At 39.4% G+C, this 17,154-nt stretch overlaps 2 protein-coding genes across 10 annotated transcripts in view; one reads left to right on the top strand and one right to left on the bottom strand.

The window, feature by feature from the left end:
• Nucleotides 1–1,690, top strand: LOC116695121 (NAD(P)H dehydrogenase [quinone] 1; the record flags this gene model as incomplete). Its single annotated transcript, XM_032525195.1, is given in 5 exon segments — nt 1–134; nt 212–342; nt 729–842; nt 921–1,022; nt 1,322–1,690. Coding segments are annotated over 5 exon segments (781 nt in total), but the record flags the coding sequence as incomplete, so codon positions are not given.
• The window catches only part of LOC116695118 (epidermal growth factor receptor substrate 15-like 1), a 61,812-nt gene extending 46,922 nt beyond the window's left edge, over nt 1–14,890 (bottom strand). For all 9 annotated transcript variants that reach the window (XM_032525180.1, XM_032525185.1, XM_032525181.1 and 6 more), the window contains exons 1-10: nt 14,817–14,890; nt 13,865–13,906; nt 13,637–13,726; nt 11,199–11,246; nt 8,879–8,974; nt 8,428–8,496; nt 7,918–8,043; nt 7,566–7,625; nt 5,564–5,806; nt 2,665–2,822 (exon numbers count right to left, since the gene is read on the bottom strand). In XM_032525180.1, the coding sequence (XP_032381071.1) occupies nt 2,665–2,822; nt 5,564–5,806; nt 7,566–7,625; nt 7,918–8,043; nt 8,428–8,496; nt 8,879–8,974; nt 11,199–11,246; nt 13,637–13,726; nt 13,865–13,906; nt 14,817–14,843 (959 nt within the window). In that variant the 5' untranslated portion in view covers nt 14,844–14,890. The remainder of the gene's footprint in view (nt 1–2,664; nt 2,823–5,563; nt 5,807–7,565; nt 7,626–7,917; nt 8,044–8,427; nt 8,497–8,878; nt 8,975–11,198; nt 11,247–13,636; nt 13,727–13,864; nt 13,907–14,816) is intronic.
• Nucleotides 14,891–17,154: the final 2,264 nt, after the last annotated feature.

Genomic DNA, 17,154 nt, shown 5'->3' with positions numbered 1-17,154 from the left:
GAGCTCTGGCTCATTCAACGCTGCAGCTAAAGATGCTGCCATGGAAGTGTTTGCTGCTCAAGATTGCACAGTAGAAGTATCTGACTTGTATGCTATGAAGTTTAAAGCCACTGCTACAGCTGAGGACATCACAGGTATATAACTTTCCTTGTAATCTAAAAAATTCTGCTGGCGTATAATCTTGAGATATTAAATGTTTTTGTCTCTGCAGGCGATGTTAAGAATGCAGATCACTTCTGTTATGCGGAGGAGACTAAACTGGCATGGGAGGAGGGAAAATTGTCTGCTGACATCACTGAGGAACAACGTAAACTCACTCAGGCAGACCTCGTCATTTTTCAGGTAGTCTAGTGATGCTAATGTATTTTGTGATTAAGCCCTCTACATAACTTTAACGCCTCAGATGAACAAGTGTCAATTGCCAACTATTGAGCTCTGAATTGGATATGTCTAAAAGTAAATTCTGAATCTTGTGGTGAAGATGTCATCTTGGGCATTTAGAAAATGCACATTTCACAATTTTATAGACTAAGCTAAATCCTAAGTCTTTTCCCTGGGTTAGTCAAAGACTGCACATATTTTGCAGAGGGGTCTTTCCATAAAGTAATGTAAAAGTGTATAATTTTTAAACTTGTCATTTAGCATAGATGCTGCCAAAAAAACTCTAGTGCTGCACATGACAAAGAAAATGAATTGTTGCTGCTTTAACTTTAAGCTCTACTTCTCAGTTCCCCATGTACTGGTTCACCCTTCCTGCTATCATGAAGGGCTGGATCGACCGGGTGCTAACACTGGGCTACGCATACACTCAAGAAAAGCGTTACAGTCAGGGAATTTTCAAGGTAAGGGAAAAATCAAGAGGTGTACATGGCACTACTGGTCTAAAGATTTGCCTTTAAATTTGTTGGCTTTTTGCACAGGACAAGAAAGTCATGCTGTCCTTCACCACTGGGTCTTCTGAGTCAATGTTCAGTGCAAATGGCATTAATGGAGACATGAATGTCACACTGTGGCCACTACAGGTACTACAAGATTTAACTCAAAGCATTAAACTGTATAGCCCCAGTTAGTTGGGAAATGGGGGGGTAAACTAAGAATTGTCAGACCGCCCTTCCACTTTTTAAATATTTTCACTAAGGGAAAAGACACTAGCAAGTGTCACAGAAAATGGCAGTATTATGGCTTAATTTTCAAAATTAAATCACAAAAGAAAATGGTAACTTTTTTTTTTTTAAACATGGCTTGTAAAGATGGCCTGCGTCTTTTGGATTTAAAGTACAGCTTTCAGATGGAAACTGATTACTTAATGTTTCTCTTGCAGAATGGCATCCTGCACTACTGTGGCTTCCAGGTTCTGGCTCCTCAGATCTTCTGGGCTCCAGCTTACACTCCTTCTGAAGTACGCAGCACCATGCTGGAAGGCTGGCGTAAAAGACTGCAAGGCCTCCTGAGCGAGAAACCACTTTCCTTTACTCCCTTGGATTGCTTTGATGGTGAGAAGGGTTACCAACTGAAGCCTGAGATCCATGAGAAACAGTCCACCAAGGAGCATGGACTGACTGTGGGGATCCACCTGGGAAAGGCCCTCCCACCCAACAGCCAGATGAAAGCTGGAGTCTGAAGATGGCAGTGTCTTTAACTTGCATAATGGAAAATAAAAGCTAATGAAATCTGAGTATTTGGTGTCAAAATTGAGGGCTGGCTTTTTGGGTTATTGAACTCAGTTTTAAACCACTGTTAGCATTTGACAAAGATTTCAGTCCTGAACTTCTCAACTTGAATGACTTTGCTTTAGTGGGCATGAACAGTAAATGGGGCAGTTCTTTTGACAACTTGCCAAAGGCTAAATTCCCAGCATTTAGTCAGGTTACTTTCAGGCTTCAAAAGTATAAAAGAACCAGATCAGAAATTACTTGCTAGGTTTCTTAAACTAGGTTCTTCAGGAAGAACCAGGGTTTAGTTCTTAAATCACTGTCTCCTGTAGCTGGGTGGGACAATGCTGCTACTAATTTAGCACCTGTAAACCTAATTGTGTTTCAGAGTAAAAATGGCAATGCATTTAAGACTCATATGCAAGCCACTTTAACTCAACATGCCAATGGCAACCAGATTTCATTCTAACTAGCAGCTGTGCACAGAACTGAGAAACCCATTGGCCCACCTATCTAAAGCTGGGGTAGACAAGCCTTTCTTCCAACAGTTGCATGTTAAATTCATCAGGCTTCTACTGGGGTGGCTCAGAAGGTAAAGTGGTTTGCTCCCCAGCTGGAAGTTCTTGAGCAAGACACTGAACACCAAGTTACTCCCAATGGCAGGCTGGCACCTTCAATGATAGCTGTCAAAATTGGGTGAATGAGGCACTTTATCAGAAGGTAGAAAAGCGCTATATAAATGCTGACCCTCTATTTGAAAACTGAAGATCATGAAACTTTATTTTTGTAAGAGTAGATACCAGCTCTAACTTTCGGATGGTTAGATTGTGAAAAACCCCTGGACCGACACACTGCACAATCTGGAACAAATTTATTCTTACTGGTTTATAACTGATTTATAACTAATTATAAGCCATTAGTTACAACTTAACCCCTAAATACTTATTAGTGATGCAAAGCCAAGAAATAAGTCAGGTATGCAACATGATTGTAAGTCTGTCTGAGTCCCTACCATATATGGGCCAGGACGTTCTGAGAAAGTCCAGACTGCATGAAGATGTCTTTTACTTCATGTCCGCTGACAAAACCGTCCAGATCAGCGTCTGTCTTCAGGAAGATGTCGTCATAGCGACCACGGTCTGACACTGGAACCACCCAGTTCAGTGAATGCTGAGACAGAGATGGAGATTTATGTAGTCTCAATAAAACAATTTAGTGTGTGTAATACAAAAGAGCATATTAGTAAACTTTTAGCGTATGTATTGGTTCAGGTTTGAAGGGTTGGGCGTTGTTCAAAAATTTCGATACATCAGTTTTGATGCCGGTTCATAATACTTTTTTTTGATACCGTATGTTTTAAAATCCATTTTAACATCGACAAAAAAACATTAAACACTACACTTTTATTTTCCACTTTAATTGTGAATCAAAACAGTTCTCAAAATAAAATAAAAATCTGATAACACTTCTCACTCACAGTACTGATGGCCAAATGAAGCTTCACAAACCAGTGTCTTTATTTTCTGAGCCCACTAGATGGCGGTCTCTGTTCAACAATTGGTAGAGAATATACTGAAATGCAATGCCTTAGGTGTTTCTCTTAAACCAAGAGCGCCATCTAGTGAGCTCAGAAAATAAAGACACTGGTTCACAAAGCTTAATTTGGCCATCACTACTCTGAGTGAGCAGTGTTACCAGATTAACATTTATAACACTGGTTGTGGTTGGTGGTGCCCCAGTCAGATACTCAGGATTAATCCCAACTTGAAAAAAATTAACAAAAAAGAGAAACCTTTTCACCACAACATGAACATATTATAAATAATAAACAAACAAATGACATTGTGTACAGGCTAATATTTAACTAAAAATGCAAAGGAATGTGAACATCAAACACACAAACTTTTAACAATAAAGTTGGTGACTGCCCTGTTGTCAACATTGAACTAATGAAGAACTAACTTAAGTGCAAAGGAATGTAATTGAATTGCTTTGTTGCTGAAAGGTGCCGTAGAAATAAAGTTTGTGGTTTCTATGCCCTGGGCCCAGTTTTTCAAAACTTTTCATCTGGATCACATTGATGCAAATTTGGAAATCCTATGTTTTGCTCTTCAGGATCACTTGATCCAACTTACTTTTATGACAGTTTTATAAAGGAACATATGATTGGATCACTGTGATCCAAATATCAGGATTACCAAATCCTGTTTACCAGAGCCTTAAATAGAACCAACAGTGTAGTGTAGTGACTTTGCAAAGAACAACAGGTAGGCAAAATACCAGTGGCCACAAATAACCATTGTTTGTTTTAATTTTAAGAAACAGAAACATTTTATATTACTTAATTTTGTTATGTTAAATAAAAAAATAAAAATAATATCCAATAGTATTATATATATTAGTTGTGACATGCTTCATATATGCTTCAAATATATATAGAAATGTATAAATCATCAGTGAACACTGATTTTGTGATCATTCACTTTAAAAACAGAACTGATTTAATTAGGTTCGAAAAATCACAACTGATCCACCTTACTGATGGGATCAGGATAATCCAGTTTTGACAGAGCCTGTCAGTCAGTCACCAGGGCACAGAAACCACTGTTGTGCCTGCTTGTCTCAGAGGAAGTGTAATGTTAACAGCACCGCAAGCGCTTTCACCTCGCCATTAATATTCTGCAGCAAACGCTGTCTGCGTGAAGTTTTGAAAAACTGTAACCACAATTGTAACCACTTTATTAGCATTACCGTGACTCACTGTGACTTCAACTAAACTGCAGAGCCAACATAGTTTTCTTGAGTTTACTCCGTCCGCACCTCTGAGCATGTGTGCGTGTGTCGGAGATCCACTCTCTGTCAAAATGCAGAGAGGACAGATGTGCGACTGCAAGTATCTTCAGAAATCTCTTCACATGACATGTTTTAGGTTACATTAGGCAGCCAATCGCCAGCGACTTTAGGTTCTTACACGCAAGTATGCTACATGATTATTGGCTCACAGACACTTTTGGATCCAAATCCATATAAAATGTTTTCTATTTGTTATTTTACCCACAATATTAATTTCTAGTTCTACCAAGTCCTTTGACACCACCTGTCCAGTGTGTTTGTGTGTGAGCGCGCGCGCGCTCACGCACGCACGCAGGCAGTAGTGCAGGGCTCTACTGTGAGTATTCAACCCAAAAATAGATAGAACCAGAAAATAAATTTACATTGTTCAAGTTAAGATTACACCCACTAGGTAGCAATTAGGTAGAAATACGCTGGTTGAGTAGCATGACACCATTGTATTCATATAAAAACTATCAATCCAGGCTAAAGTGGATGACAGTGACTGCATGTTGCTTCCTCTAAATTTCAGGTTGTGGTCGACTAGCGGGGCCAGCTCGTTTGTTTGATAAATTGATCAGACCTGCGGGTCACGCACAGTAGCAACAAACTTTGTGTATCGAAGAACAATTAAATCAGTGGAAATGACGTTAGATCAGACACAGACTTCTGTAGTAGACTAGTGTTACGTTTCCAGTGTTGCGGCTCCGAACTGTAACGTTAGTTGAGACGGACGGACCCCTTGTTTCTTTAGGCTGTGATTTATAAAGGGAACATTTCTTATAGATGTGCATACACACGGTTTTACAAATCAGAATTTTTTTTGCCGTACACCATTTTTGGCTTTTGGGTGTACGTACACTTTTAGTATGGATCCTACAAACAGTTTTATAAATGAGACCCCAGGCTTAGTGTCTAGATACTATGGTCCTCCACTGGTTGTCATATACTTAATTGCCCACAAAGAGATGAACTTTTAGAAATGTTATTCACCAATGTGATTTCTCATTGTGGATTGATTTCTCATCAGGTGTCTGTACGTGTGTATAATATTATGTAGAGTATGAAATGTGTATTACCTGTCCAGACTTGAGTGTATGTTTGGGCGACAGGCTGCCGGTGCTGTTGAGTGAGTTCATGCTGCCGTGGGAGGGTGTGGAGCGTAGCGAGTCTTTTGGTGGTGGGGGGCTTGCAGGTATTCCAGGCACAGAGCCAGCCACTGAGACCAGACTCTTCTTCCTCTTAGATGGAGGGATGAGTGCAGAGGGAAGGAGTGCAGGAACAGGCTCCTTCTCAAGGGCCCGGTACACTAAGTGCATGGCCTAGAGGAGAACATTCTGCTGTTAATGCATACTTACTGGAAGCATATATACAGTATCTTTTAGAAAACTAGTATTATTATTATATTATTAGCCCCTAGTTCAGACACAAGTTCTAATATTGAGCAGTGTTTCTTCTGGTATTTTTCTCAGCAGCAGTGGGAAAGGGTTATGGCTTCTGCACACTGCCTGCTTGGCGTGAGCGTGTCATCTGCGTGGCGTGTCCATTTTTATTTTGGCTCCCCTGTTAACAGGTTAGCGCTTGCACACTGCCTGCGTGACACGCATGTCTCAGACGCAGCTTGAGAAAATGCGTGCATGCTAGAATGCCTATTTTTCAAGCAACAAGTGTGTTTGAAGCGCTTCCAGGCGAAATAAAATATGATAAGATGTTTATTCAAAAAAAAAATGCAGATATAAATGTAATTTAAAAAATAATCAATAATTAGAGATTTTCAAATATCGCATCAATACAGAAATATTCTGTTGCCTATTTTGCCGTCAATACTGCCGACGGTGTCTTTGCTGTTATCAAAGCAGTATATATTTAGGTTTAAAATGATGTATATTACTGCTTGAGTGCCATAAATTTACAAAACTCTCTCTCCATATGTCATTTTATCAATGAAAAACATGTGTACAAGACAAGACTAGCATTTTTCTGATGTGCAAAGACAAAGAAAAGACAACAAAAACGCCAGGCTTACGCCACCCAGGCGGTGTGCAGGAGACCTTAGGGTTGACATAGTCTCGTATTGCCAAACCTTCCTGCACAGCATCGCGAAGGAGGGTCTGGCTAGTCCACACAACATTACGTTATTGGCATTTCTTCAAACCAATCACAATCTATTTGGTTTTCTAAACGTTATTCAATCATTATTACAATACAGGCATGTGCAAAATAGGTATGTGAAAAATAGGTATTTAGGAAAGGTCAGGGCAGAGAACAAAGCAAAAAAACAATAAGGGAATAGTAACATATTTGAATGATGTCATAATATCAGTCTGGTGTATTTGGAGCAGTGGGCGTGGTTAGTTGATTGACAGGGTTAGACTGATACGTCATACGAGGGGGGGCGTGTTTGTGTGATGCTGATTAAGACCCGGCCAAATGAAAGGTGTAAAGATTCAGATTAAGATTGTGTGCTGAGGGAGACAATCACGGAGGCAGCCCGCTGCAGGCTGACGGCGGCAAACCACACGCTTCTACCCAGACAACAGTATTGAAGACAAAGAAGAGCGGGCTGACCCGGCCAAATAGCTGGTGGAGGAAGAGGAGCAGTGAATCGGAACAGCCGCCTCCCAACGGAGGACAGACCGAGGGCAAACAAAACTGCAGCCGGGTGAGACAGTTTAACACAGCACAACCCCTCTTAGGTATAAAGCATACCCTCATCCATGCCAATTTAGGTCTCACACTTAATTTAAATGCAACATGCAAGGAAAAGGAGACAGGGATTAATGTTACAAGCTAAGTTAGCCTTTAGTAGCTGTGTTTTTGTGCTACGAGCCTAGGTTAGCTTAGCCTTGTAACAATTACAATGTTTAACTGCTGTCGGCTCTGGCGGTTCTAGTGCTAAGTAATGTTGGGAGCACCTTGTTGAATCGAGGCCACAAGCAATTCAGGCTGTTTTGGGGGAAAAGGAGCATCCTACCCAGTATTACAATGTTGTGATGGCAACTGAGTGTAAACTTGTACACAGTTATCAGGCTATAGAGAATCAAAACAACATACAGTAACAATAAAGAAGATAACACTCACCACTGCAAACTCATCTCTGTCCAGGTGGCCATCTTTATCTATGTCACTCAGATCCCAAACCTATCAGCAAGACATAGACATGAGGTCATTCAACATTATTAGAAGAGTGACTAACTATTACAGATTTTACTTCATTACTATAAATCCACTGTGGGGAAAAAAAACTGTTCTTTGACAATTTATTGCTAAAAATAACACTTCTACCAACCACCATGATATTTATGCTACTTTATATTTGTAGGGAAACAGAACACATTTAAGTTCAGTCTTAATTAGTTTAATCTTCAATCATGGGAGCAACAAGCGTAATTTATGACTCACTGTAATGAGAAACCAAAATTTAAGTCAATACCTTCCCGAGGACATCCAGAGGTAGCTTGGAGTTGATTAGGACTGGTTTGACCTTCTCTCCTGACAGCAGGCCATTGACTGGAACCAAACTCTCAAAGATCCCATCAAATTTACTCTTCTCCTCGGGCTACAAAAGAAAAAATACACCAGTGATCTAAAAAATGAACTTGTCAGTGCTCTCTGCTGCACTAATACCAATATAACTTTGAGAAACTAAAATTATGTATTAGTAAGGCTATATGCAATGTCTGTTATTTTGGCATCAAGCTCCAAAAAGGGGAGCACATACGTTAATATTTTAACTAATAATGGATATTAATGGCTAATGTCTTCTGGGAAAATCTAGGTAATACTCATTAATTGTTAAAATGGTCTTTAGGACTATAAAAAATGAGATAGGGAAATGAATAGCGGAAATTGAATTTCACTCTTATCTTTCTATCTGTGTGTGTGTGTGTGTGTGTGTGTGTGTGTGTGTGTGTGTGTGTGTGTGTGTGGTGTTTCAACACACCCTGACAGCCCAGTGTAATTCGCCGGATGCAGAAACTGTGCTGCTTAGCGACGGACTGCTGGTGTCCTTCTGAAATCAGACAAAGATGGCTCTCAAAGAACTGTTACATGATCCATCCGCTGGATTAAACGCACATCTTCTTCTCTCATACTGAGCTTTTGATACAAGGATTTTTAACATTACAACATGACATGAAAATTACAGAAAGGGTTTATTTAAATAATGAATAATGAGAGAAATTATTATAAAGTAAAAATGGATGCAGGTTTTTTTTAATTCCAAATAAATGTCAAGGTTCTGAAAAAACTGTTTAACACACTGTATATACATATACACACGCACATACACATATATATACACTGTATATATATATATACACACACACACACATATATATATATATACACAAAGAATACGTGGATTTGAGCTTTAATGATGAAGTCACACTCACAAACTTGGGTGGAGGGACTGTGAGGTTGAGGCTGGACAGACTGACTTCCTGACCGCTCTGAGCGCAGGCCACCAACCGCAGAGCTACGTAAAACCCCTGGGAGAGAAAACACACTGTATTACCCATCATGTCTTTCTCTTTCTCTAGCTGAGATAACAAACATTGATGTAGCCACTCAAAGACATAGAACGTATTGATTTTATTGATAAAAAAGGAAAATTTAGAAAAGAAATTGTATGATGGATGTTTATAATTAACGATTTAACCGTTAACCGTCAATGACAATTTTGGCCGATGAATACTATTAGTAAAACAGTTTAAAAATATATATATTTTAAAAAATAATGTTTTGACACACACCACAATATTGAAAAGGACTGGTGGGTTAAAAAAGGCCATCCTACACACCAGTATGCCAGGCAGACACACAGCTACCTCGCAGGTGGGTGCACAGGAAACAGGCTCGGACGTACGTATGCTCTACGCACAGCTGCGGACTTGTTTCAGGGACACGCAAGCGGTTCCAGGAAAGTGGCTGCAACATCGTGGCTGTGCAACCGGTACAAGACCGCAGCTGTCCGTGGAACGCAGAAAGTAGCCAATGTCAGAGCCTTCCGGATGGGTGAACTGTAGTCTTGCATAGCCAGACCTTCCTTCACTTTGCGGAGGAGGAGGGTCTGGCTAGTCCACACAACATTCCAGATTGGGGAAAAAACGTGCTCTGGTTTATTAGCATTTCTTTAAACCAGTCACAATCGTCTTGGACGGTGCTATGTCCCCGAGGGAGCAACATGAAGGAACTTGTTTTGGTGGAACATGTGTACGTTCCAAAGTTGTTTTAGTCGTGCAACAGAAACTCAGATTGGACAGATAGTCTAGCTAGCTGTCTGGATTTACCCTGCAGAGATCTGAGGAGCAGGTAACCATAGTCCTCAGAAATCCACCGGAGTTTAGAACGCCAACACACAGAAAGAGAAAGGCATTGGCCAAAATACATGCATCCAGCAGAACAATCCCAAAAGTGAAATGTCAAGGATATAGACTATTAATCGGGTAACGAGGGTCAGCTGTCAGAAAAATAAAATCTTAATTAGTTTACTTAATTTACATATATCAAATAAAACAAAAATAGACCACTCCATAATGTTTGTTAACAATAACTTCAGATTAGAAACCTGCGTCCTGTACACACAATTTAACGGTGCTGCGCAAACAGGGACGAGGAACAACTGGACAAACTCTAATCTCCTTCATCTAAAATACGGTACATGTTTGATGCTTTCATACAGTATGTCAACACTGTAACTAACATTAGCTTGGAAGGCCAATTGGAGGCCTGTTGAAGAAAATGACACCGCCCAAACTAGCAGTCTGTAGTCAACGCTAGACTTGGTTTATCCAAGACGGTAGCAAAGCACAGTAGAACGGTCAGATAGATCAGAACAACAGTATAAACAGCTGTCCTAAATTGATAGGACAGCTGAAGACAAGAAAGGGGCGAAGAGAAAATAGGAACGACACGCAGCAAAGGGCCACAGGTTGGACTCAAACCCAGCCTGTGTATCTTTAAATGTTACAGTTACGGGTGAAAATGACAACAGAAATAAACAAAAACGCGTTTTCAATGTCTCCGCAATGCAAATCACCGACCACTTCCCGGGGTGATTTATGTGTTAGTGAAAGGTCAGAGATTCTGCCTATAATGTTTACGGTTTTCAGTCAAAAAGATAATACAGAATAAATAGATAGAAGAGGTCCAAATATAACGATGAAAGCAATAAAATAAATAGAAAATAAATAGAAAAAATGAAATAACTAAAATGCACTGCCAGCACATGGTAAAAATATGCAAGTATACACATCTCAATCAACACTCTACCTGGTGTTAAAAGCCACAGAAAAGAGGTGGGTTATAAGAAGAGTTTTAAAAGGAGACAGAGAGGAGGCCCGTCTAATGTGCAGAGGCAGCCCATTCCAACGTTTTGGAGCTGCAACGGCAACAACCCCTCTGAGCTTAAGCCTAGCTTTAGGCACCATCAGGAGCAGCTGGTCAGCTGACCTGAGAGATCGGCTGGGAGTGAAAGGGTGCAGCAGCTCAGAGAGGTAAGGTGGGGCAAGGCCATTCAACGCTTCAAAAGCAAATGAAAGAATTTTAAAATGAATCCTGAATCGTTTTCCATTCACTTTTATTTGAACTGGACATGCTAGCATAAACAAATTTTAGGGCATTAGTACACTAGGGGTCATCTTATTAGATCAACCTGTGGAGGACTTTTTCTGTCTTTAAGTATTTTTGCATGAAAAGTCATCTGTCCCCTACCTGTTTGTCCAGATGGCCTTTGCCATCGGGATCGGCCAAATCCCAGACCTGAAACACAAGACATAAAACACAGCATTAAAGACAGAGTGAGATCGGATCTCATGTCCCTTTGTTAATTGTTCATTTATCTGTTTTACACACAATTCTTTTGTCAAATATTAGTTTTTGAGTATTTTTTTAACAAATTGCTTTTTTTCTCTTCCTGTAGAACATAAAAATATGTATTACAATTACATATCCAACTCAGTCTCCACACTCCATCACAGATTTGATTTGAATGTGCCGTTGGCCAATCCAGAATTGAGTTGGCGCTCGATGCGTTTGAGGGTTTTTGGAAAAAATTTCACGCATTTGATGCTTTCAACATTTTTTTCTTTGACATTTGTTGTTTCTTAGTAGAGATTTGACAGTTCATAAGCATTTTTTCTTTTTTTCTTTTGTTTAAACATGTTTTTGTTGATATTGATTTTGTTTAAGTTTTTGAACCTTTTTGACATTGCACATGTCTGGCCCCTTATGTGTCAGTTTATTAAACATTTTCCCATATTTTTGGTTTGGCACACACCACAGGCGGGCCAAAATGTATTGGGAACCGAAACTGTTATGTGGGCCGGATTAAAATTTGAAAGGGGCCGGCTTTAGCCTGCAAGCCTTGAGTTTGACTCAAGTGGTTTAAGGACATATAAAAAAGGACAAAGCGTTTTCCCCCTGTCCCAGAATAGATAGGTGGTGGAGCCAGACCTTACTCAATCACTGACACAGCGCTGTGGAGATGACTGGCAACTCTGCACAGCACGGTGCATTTAAACTAATAATGGAAACACAAATCAGTGTGGCATGGTTTGACTCTGCGTGGCCAAAAGGGCCAACGGAAAAATACCATGTGAGTAAAGTGCCTTTAATGTCTTGACAAAAGCTAGACACGCTTGCTGTGGCTACAGTCCATTGGTAACAATGTCCCTCTAATTGCATTAACAATAATCTGTTCATCTTCTCCCCAGAGGAATCCCAACAACAGCAGCTAGTGCTTATAGCTGTGAAACACCAAGGTATGAGGTACATAGGCGACTTAGGAAATATGTCCAAAGATGCAATGTAGGTCTGTCCACAGTGAGTGAAACAACAGTGAAGATGTACAGCTGTGCATGCCGTAAAATGAAAACAACGAGCTGAAAGAAGCTGAGACGCTCTGTAGAGCTGAGGGGATCAGCAGAGTAGCTAATGCTCTGTGAGTTTGTCACTACAAGCAACACCTTTCAGATAGTCTTGCATTGCCAACCCTTTTAGGTAATAATAGTGTGCAGATACCCTGCTCCAATTGGTGCTGTCACTTTTTACTCTTATGAGCATTGCAAAATGTACTCTTCTGGATTTTTGACCTAGTGGTTATGTCAATACAGAGTGACATAACCACTAGGTCAAAAATCATAGTTTTTTTTTGTTGGCGACGATTTTTAAAAACCATTGTTTTCCTAGAATCAACATTATTTATTTATTTTTTTTACCAATAATTCACCTAAATATTTTCTGTTTATACTGTACTGCTGATGGCAACTATATCATATCTGTTTCCGGCAAAACAGAGATACAGAAGAAAAGGCAGGATATCCATGTTATGTTCTTCTTCACAAATGAAATAAACGTCAGACTTGTCGGACTATCGAATTGCAGTACTTCTAGAATCGCAGTACAAATCAAATAGGCACCCATGTATCGTGAAAGAATCAAATAGGGACAAAAGCATATCGACCCAGCCCTAATAACTGCAGACTCTCTGACCACAATGTCACAGATACAGCTTTCTTTACTTTCAATCCCGGCCATCAAACATGAACTTGTTAGAGGTCTTGTTTAGGAAGATATTGTGGACCAGTTTGTATATTTAAAGTCAAGAAACAAGGCCAGTATGTAAGGTCCATCAGCTAAATCAAATTGAGCCATAACACAATTGTGCCTTAGTGGGAAAGGTTGGCCTGTATTTACTAAAACATGACTATACAGAGATGCACACAAGGATTTTTATTTTACTAGAACCAATAACTACCAGCTGGTAGTATATTGGTTGCGTTAAATCGATTAAGTTACAAGTAAGCAGTTTTTTTTCAACAAAGCCATAATGAACAATGGTGGATGGTGGTTTAATTTCTATTGAATGCACTTAATAAGATATTTATTATTAAAATACACTTGATAATGGTGACTATATTGCAATCTTTTTTTCCGGGAGGGGCACATGAATGTTATTGCCCAGGGGTAAAGTGAATGGCTAATCTGGCTCTGCGCACAATCCACAACTGTACCAAGACCAGGTGAGATCTATAAACTGCAACCAACCGCTGTGTGAAACAAACCTACCATCCCTCTCCAACTCTATGTTACGAAACATTGACACCATCAGCCAGTACACAAAAAACAGTGTGACTTTTGCCACAACCTACCTTTCCCAATGTAATGTCAGGGAGTCCAGACTTTTTTAAGAACAAGGCAGCTTCTGTTGGTCCCACTTTCCCTGTATTCCCAGGGTCCACCTTAAAGCAAACACACACAGTCTGAGTGTACTGTAATATTATATTATATTTGTATACTCACTCAAACATGTGAATTGCCCTTTTTGTTATTAATATAAATTAGTGTTGCACTTATTATACTTTGACTAATCATCTTACCTGTCTGTAAAAGTTCTCATATACAGGGTTCCCACTTGACAACTGGGGCAGAGAGGGAATGTTATTGCACAATAAATTAACCCATAAAAGTAAGTATTGAATGCATGTTAGCAGTGTAGTTTCATTTTTACGTTAAAACTTAAAATGAGCTGCCCAATTTACCAAAATAGACCCTGTGCGTTCGCACTGACTCTAACTAGCTAGCTAAGCCTAGAGACTAGTGCTCATTTAACGCGCCCGAGCCCTGCTGCTCCCAATCATTAAAAAAGATATCACAAACCAACTGCACTGCCATATTATATGACTGCTGCGCAAGCAAAGTAGGCGAGACCATCCCGACCGTGGGTGCTCTGCTCATCAGCCTTAACATTTACTTGGTCACCAGTGAACATGACTACCAGGAGCCAACTCACATCAGCATCATTAACCAGAGATTAGCCCAGGTTAGCTGGAGTTAGCCTGGAGTTAGCCAGCTCGTGAGGCTCTAGCCTCACGAGCATGTTTATCTCAATCATCACACTACTTGGCATCAGGGCTAGGCTAGCTAAGGTTTGCTAGCTAAAGGACTGAACGTTATCAGAGTTTCTGCTGCTTTATTAAATATACGTCCGCATGGCGGTCTGCCCCTAACTTTGTATACAGTGAACACGGTACTTATAATCTTTAAATGTATAATTGGTAAGTTTATTGTAAGGTAGGTCGCGGTTAAATAGCTAGCTACACGGCTAGCTAGTATCAGCTGAGGCTAACCAGCCCGCAACATAACGGTACTGCAAGTGCAATAGGCCTTAATCCACCAACTCAGTGCTTTATTTCTAGCTGTATTTCAAAGCGAGCTCATGCTTTTTTCAGAGTCAAATTGAAATACATTGGCATTACATACGACATACTGTTTAATGTTATTAATTATCTTAGCCTTTAGATGTGTGGTTTTAAATTGCTGCGCCTTTACCTGGGTGAGAGATGTGAGAGCTGCCATCTTCCCTGTTGCTGCGGGAACGCACCCACCCTCCCTCTCCAAGGCAACACGCCCCTGGCGGACAAACCATAGACTTACAGGCTATGGGACAACCCTATGTCACAGAAAGCTGTTGAACTCCATTAAAGAATCCGCTAATTTTATGTTGCCTACTTGCAAAATCATGAATTCATGAATCCAAAAAGAAAATGTTTAACTTGTGATTGCTCGTTAGGGTAAGCTTTTTAATTCGGCTGTAATATATTACCCAACCAAACACTCCCAGCTTAAATTGGTGTACATTGCACTCATGTCATACCGGAACCACATTGAGGTTAAATGTTAAATGTTGAAATGTAGAATTACAAATTCTGATGTTTGTCGCTTGTATGTTGGAGCTTGTTTTAAGGAATAATGTGATATTTAATGTGATAATATTATATATAACGCCATCATTTCACTGCTCGTCTACATCAGGGATATACAGTATGTAACCTAATGCTTGCACCCATGCTTGTACTAAGATCATTCATGATAAAACATCACCTTGTCTCACCCACTTTGTAAAAGCCATTTATTTTACACAATGCTTAAACAAATGTTTTTTCACAACTATTCAGCATAACCTCTACCAGTTTTTTTCTATAAACCCCAAAACAAAAACAGACAGAATGGATAAAACAGACAAACTGAGAGAATACCACACATCATTCCAGCCCACTGCCATGCTATAAATAACTAACAATCCCATGCATCCAACAACCCCTCACAACTAAAGAATAGCATTTGTCCCAGTAAAGTGCCTTTTCCCCCCCAGAGTTTGTATATCCAATATACAATATAATACAACACTTCCTGTCATTTTCCATTAAAACATAATATAGAGAAGTAAAAGGAGAGACTGCAAACTACATGCTGAAAGCTGAAAAAATTGTTTTGGCTTCTAGCACTTATTCCCTTTAGTCCACTTTTGAAACAATAACTGATTAATTATCAATAATGAAACACTTTATTGTAAACTATACAACCCCATTTTTAAAATGAAACATGTTCAAGTGTTTAACAACCATAAGGCATGAAGGAAGTCATACAGCTTTAAGATGCATAGATGTGATATGAGACAAACGGAACAGAAACAGATGGTGGAAGTGAACTATGCTTGATTATTCCAGCTAATTAAGTATTTATATCACAACTTTTCTTTTCTAAAGTCAAATATTTAGCTCACAAGGCATGCTATGTGGCACTTCATAATCAACCTTGAAATTCCCTCATCTGCAAAATAACCAAAAAACAAACACCTTCACAATGAAAGACCACAATGACAACGAAAGCAGAGTGCTGCATTTGGGTGGGCACCTCTTCTCCCACAAAATATAATATACCTAATATAATGTAACCACAGTACACATCACCTTGACAACAGGTAATCATAAAATACTGTGACTGCACAACTAATTCATTTTATGTTCCAAATAGAGTGCATGTTGGGTCAGATTTTTGAACATCTTTAGTTTTTGGGAGCCCCTTTCCGCCACAAAAAGGTGTTATTAAAGATCAAGAAAAAGTTAAGAGTAATACAAATAAATATCTACTCATGGTGAGTCAAAATAATAAAATAAAGACTTTCAAAGTCAAATGTTTTATTTTGACTTACTCAAAATAAGTCAAAACAAGATACAAAGTGAAATATTGACCTAAACCAAAATTTTATATACCAAGTCAACATTTATTATTTTTTATTAAGTCAAAATAATGACACTGACAAAATTTAGATAGTAAGTCAAAAATAATGAGTTCGTATCTTAACCTGTTGAATTTCCACTCCTAACATTTCATCTGATTTAGCTTTTTCTCTGGCAGGAATGGGCTGAAAGGTTTCAAATCACCTGCAGCAATTTCAATAAGCATGCAGATGTCAATCACATCTGCATGCTTATTGCAAGGTCCAAACACTACCGAAATCTGTGCTACTTGGTGCTAAGATATTTTGAGTGTTTGGGATTTTTTTTTTTTTTTTTACTGAGGATAATACAGAGGCAGAATAAATGAAATGATCAGACCTGAACTTCAATATAAAGCAATGCTAGCTCTCCAACCGTGACGTCAACAGTTTGCATCACATTTTCAAGTGAACTCAACATGAAGGGTTGGCAAACGCATGTTGTTTTTAAGTCATGTGTACATTCACAACAGCTACACACTGTAGTGCAGGAGTGTCAAACTCAAATCTGGCCCTTCCCGGATTTTGATCTAGGCCGAATATCAGTTTAGGTTCACCATAGATTTTGACAAGCCTAGCTGTGCGCTAAACCAAAAAGACAGGAAACTG

This window comes from Etheostoma spectabile, chromosome 9 (assembly GCF_008692095.1).
Source record: "Etheostoma spectabile isolate EspeVRDwgs_2016 chromosome 9, UIUC_Espe_1.0, whole genome shotgun sequence".
Lineage (NCBI taxonomy): Eukaryota > Metazoa > Chordata > Actinopteri > Perciformes > Percidae > Etheostoma > Etheostoma spectabile.
The sequence above is the reverse complement of the archived record's forward strand: the minus strand, read 5'-3'. Positions and strand labels throughout refer to the sequence as shown.